The sequence below is a fragment of the Amblyraja radiata genome, chromosome 21 (genome assembly GCF_010909765.2).
Source record: "Amblyraja radiata isolate CabotCenter1 chromosome 21, sAmbRad1.1.pri, whole genome shotgun sequence".
NCBI lineage: Eukaryota > Metazoa > Chordata > Chondrichthyes > Rajiformes > Rajidae > Amblyraja > Amblyraja radiata.
Window position 1 is genome coordinate 32,984,438 of NC_045976.1, and position 4,543 is coordinate 32,988,980.

General features: G+C 37.1%; 1 protein-coding gene across 1 annotated transcript in view; it reads left to right on the top strand.

Annotated features, from left to right (window-relative positions):
* Window positions 1–4,171, top strand: part of LOC116985302 — a 49,081-nt gene extending 44,910 nt beyond the window's left edge. The window contains exons 15-16 of the mRNA XM_033040002.1: window positions 1,424–1,444; window positions 2,414–4,171. Of these exons, the coding sequence (XP_032895893.1) occupies window positions 1,424–1,444; window positions 2,414–3,970 (1,578 nt within the window). The 3' untranslated portion in view covers window positions 3,971–4,171. The remainder of the gene's footprint in view (window positions 1–1,423; window positions 1,445–2,413) is intronic.
* Window positions 4,172–4,543: the final 372 nt, after the last annotated feature.

Here is a 4,543-nt window from a genome sequence, read left to right on the forward strand (position 1 = left end):
AGGCTGTCAGAATGGCAGATTAAAGACTAAAAGAAAGAGATAACTTGTCAATCAGATTCCAATCCAATGTTGTGGCTTTTTGCTCTGAAAAAGATTGCGAGGTGATCTGATTAAGGGCTTTAAAATAATGAAATGGTTTGAATATTTCTAAGTGGTGTAACAATGATAATCACTAATGAATTCAGTAAGGGAATTTCTTTGCCTGGATAATGGTCAGAATATTGAATGTGGCACTACAAAAATAGTGAAGGCAAATAGTATACATGCATTTCAGGGAAACATGCATAAGCTGATAAGTAACAAAGTAAAGAGGAATTGGGAAAATTTAAGATGAACATTGAGACTCAAACAAAACTGTAGAGCTAAATTATCTGCTTCTGTGCAGTACACTAGATGTTTCCTGAATGATTGCCCTTTGATTTGTGGAATCTGACTCCAATCTAGCCCATATTAATTGGATGCATCATTTCTTTACAACAATTCATTACCTCTAATGACATCAAATCATTTGGATCTAGTTTGCCCTTGGCATCATCTTGTCCACATTATATACTAGATACAAGATACATTTATTTGTCACATGTACCAATTGGTACAGTGAAATGTGTGGTCACCATACAGCCATAGGAATAAAAAAAGAACACAACACACGATAGACTCGGTCTATTCGTCTACTTTGAGTTTACCCATTCACATAATCTGATTAACTCCACTAAAGCACCTTTGCAACCTTTTCAGTCAACAATGCCACCGCGTTCGTATCATTGCCAAGCATGAATATATCATTCCGTGAACATTACTGTAGTTTTATTTATTTAAAATTCTCACTTGCCAGAGAATGAATCTGTAATTTGTAATTTAGTAGGAAATTAGGTATTAAAAAAGTAACCAGTCCAGGGAGAATGGTCTACAGCCATGGATCTCATTCCACATATATCAAAGAGTAAGCAGTTATCAATTACCATATTTCACAAGACATAAATTTCATAGCTACATAGTTGCAATTTGTTAACTAGGAAAAATGGTTACCACTGAATCCAGAAAATAACTAGAAGTTCTTGAGTATCAATGATTAAGTTAACTAAGGTTTAGGTGAAACAATAATTCAGGATAGTTGAGGTTCTTCAAACCATGGTAGGAAATTGAAATTGTTTTTTATGCAATCATCCCAGACTGGAAAATAGCTAGTTTGTGATTTACGCTACCTCTGTCATTAACTATCAATTGCCAATGTACAGTGTGCTATTTGGAGACGCAACGCTTCGTGAGAACCAAATTCCATATTTGTGCATGATCAAACAATCCTTTGTCCAAGAATTACTTAAAGTGCAACAATTCCTCTCATTGGAAAATATGACTAACTTTCTCTCTCTCTCTCTGTTTTGGCTCATTTTCTTTTTTGTTCACAACTCGGTGACCTCAGAGCTTAAAGTGGTTCCAGATGGTGAGTGTGTATTTATTCTCTATTCTTCCAGAGTGGGACTATTATTAGTGACTGATTATTTAGGGGATGTAGTAAATCAGATATCTATGTATAATTCAAAAAATCTAGTGGGGGTCTGTGTGGGCTTGGAGGTTGTCCATTATCATGGTTGCTGTCTCGAATGGACTGCAAAGGTTCTAATCCTCAATTAATCAAAGGATTCAACAGAACACGTCAGAATCAAATTAATTTATGGTGTATTGGTTTTGAAATTATCATCTGCAACAAAATTGTGAACCAAAGTGAATCAAAAATAAGAGAAGGCCTCCCCCTCATCAATAGAATGAATGCTTTAGGGGAAATAATTGAGGATAAGAATCACCAATGAGATGGAATTGCAGAGGCGCTTGCAGAGAAAAAATATCTGAGCACTATGTATTATTTATTTTATTAGGTTTGAGCAGCTGCAGCAAAATGCTCTTCTATGGTTAAAAAAATACCAAGTGGGAAATCTCTATTTGATACACCAAATGCTCTCTACAGCGTCTTTTGTATTTATGTATAACAATTGCTTTTCCCATAAGGATTCTACCATTTTTCAAATATCCAGATGATTAATTTTTCATTCGATTTCTTGATCTATTCCCTCTGTTTGTGAGATTCCATTACTTTATTTCACTTCATGCTTTTATATTCATGGAGCTCTATACAGAAAGCGTTAATCTGCAACTAACTCATTCCATAATGGTTGAATGTTGAGGAAGCATTCATAGAATGCTGAGCCTGTGCTGTGTATGATCAAGGTCATTTTTACATAATGGAACTCAAGGACATTGTGAATCTAACTTGGACATAACAATGATTCATATACCTGTCAATTTCCAAGATAAGAATATTTAAAAAATTGCAATAGGCAGGAAAAAGAGATAAAATATTCTCACTTAACTTACTTTACCAGCATTTCTCCTTTGTTTTCTTTCTGCAATTCAGAATAACACTAACAAGACCGTATCATCTTACAGTAATCTGGCCTACACAGATGAAATATACAGTATTGGCAAAGAGGAATCAAATAATGAATGCGCCACAAATAATCTGTGGAGAATCCCAAACCCCCTACTTGATGCTGCACAAGAACCAGACAGAGTGATCAAATCTGTATTCACTAATGGAAAACTAGTGCAAACTGCTGACTGCAAGTCTATGTGTATCAAAAGTAATTTATTGGCTAAAGAAAGTCATACCAATATAAAACATCAATGTTCGGAATGTAAGAATGAACCGCACAGAGTAATCGAGGATTTCTCATTAGGAATTGATCTGCAATCAGCCACCAGAGTAGAGAAGGAGTCAGGAAAGGATAACATGGAGAAGGGGACACAACATGAAAATAAAGCAGATGTTTCTGAATTCATAAAGGAAACTGCTTTTGAAGAAGCAAGACATTTGCAGACTATGCTAGGAGAAATTGAATGTTCAATACAAGACGAAGACTGGTCAGCAAATTCAGCTGGAGAATCAGACCATGCAACCTGTACAGCAGAAGGACAAGAGAACCAAATAACTGCAAAGCAGAAAAAAGTAATGGCCCCACCAGAACAAGAAAACCTAGTGACCACACCAGAAGGACAAGCACACGTAATATGTTCAGAAACAGCAGGTTCAGTGGATCAAAAGGTAGTGGATCAAAAGGTACAAAATGTAATCACAGGCACAGATTATCCACCATCCATAGCGCAGCCATTAATTGCAAGGCAACCAGCAGTCAATGTGCAACTGGGGAATCCATTGGTGGTTCAGCATCCAATATCAGAGAACCCAGTGGAACATTATGTCGTGTCAGCAGAGCATCCATCAACAATACAGCACCCAGAGGAAGTCATGTCAACAGACTATCTGCTGGAAACAAATTGTCCAGAGACAGTGGATCGTATAACAATTACAGAGAAGCCACTGCCTGGTGAAATAGCAGTTGGGAATCCTGCAGCCATGGTGATAGAAGGAGTAATATTTCAGTGTCCAACAACAGGAGTGACCATAGAGATCCAAGAGGGTGGAATGGAAGGCACAGTAGTAAGAAAAACATCCAATGAAACTGCAAATGTTACTACAGAAGATCCAGTAGTAGCAGCCACAACATGTTCATTACCAGAGGTGGCTACAGATTGCCTGACTGTTGATGTGGCCAAAAACAGACTAACAGAAGGACAGGTTATTGAGGGCCAGTCATCAAGACAAGTGATTGCAGAGGATACGGCAGCAGGAGGATTGACCATGCAGGGTGCAGAGGAAAGAGTACCTGTTGAGGATCAAATGAAAGCCAAAGACAACTCAGCAACAGAAAGAAAAGAGGACATTTCAGTGACGGCTCACAATGACCAGCCTGCAGGAAGAACGGGTGCCGAAATGTCAGTGATAGCCAGCATTCAGTCATCAGCAGAGGAAATTAATGCAAAAGCTCGAGAGCCAGCAGTCAAAGCAGCCAGACGTGGTTCAGTAGTTACAAGTCCAGCAGTCATGGATTACTCAATAGATGCTGCAAGATAGAGCACTTCTGCAACTTCAGCAGAGAATACTCCCGATATGTTTTTCTATTTTAACCAGCCGACAATGAGGAAACAAGAACTCTAAGACCTTGTTCTTCATTAGACAACATTCAGAGTGACGCTGAATCAGCTACTTTATATATAGAGAGCATTGTAGAAATGACTTAATGCTGATTAAACAAGAAACAAAAACCTTGATGTATGATAACACTTAGGATTTCCATTTATTTTGCTTTTTTTAATCAATACATTTTGCCTTCAGATTAAAACTAGTTATTGATTCACAAGCTTGTGTTGAGTTTGGTGGGAAAATACAAGAGAATAAAATTGTGCATATTACATAAGGAATATATACTTACAATTCTGAAATAAATGACTAAAGGACATTTTACAACATTTGGGCTGATGTGCATAGGTATAACTAACCCATTTCTATAGAGCACATTAAGAATATCTGGACCCAATTAGGAATCATTTCCCACAAATATTCAAGTCTGAGAGTTGTATTAGGCAATATTTATAAACAAAATGCTCAATGCATTCTTGTCTTTGATAAAAAAAGGTTGAAATTGTG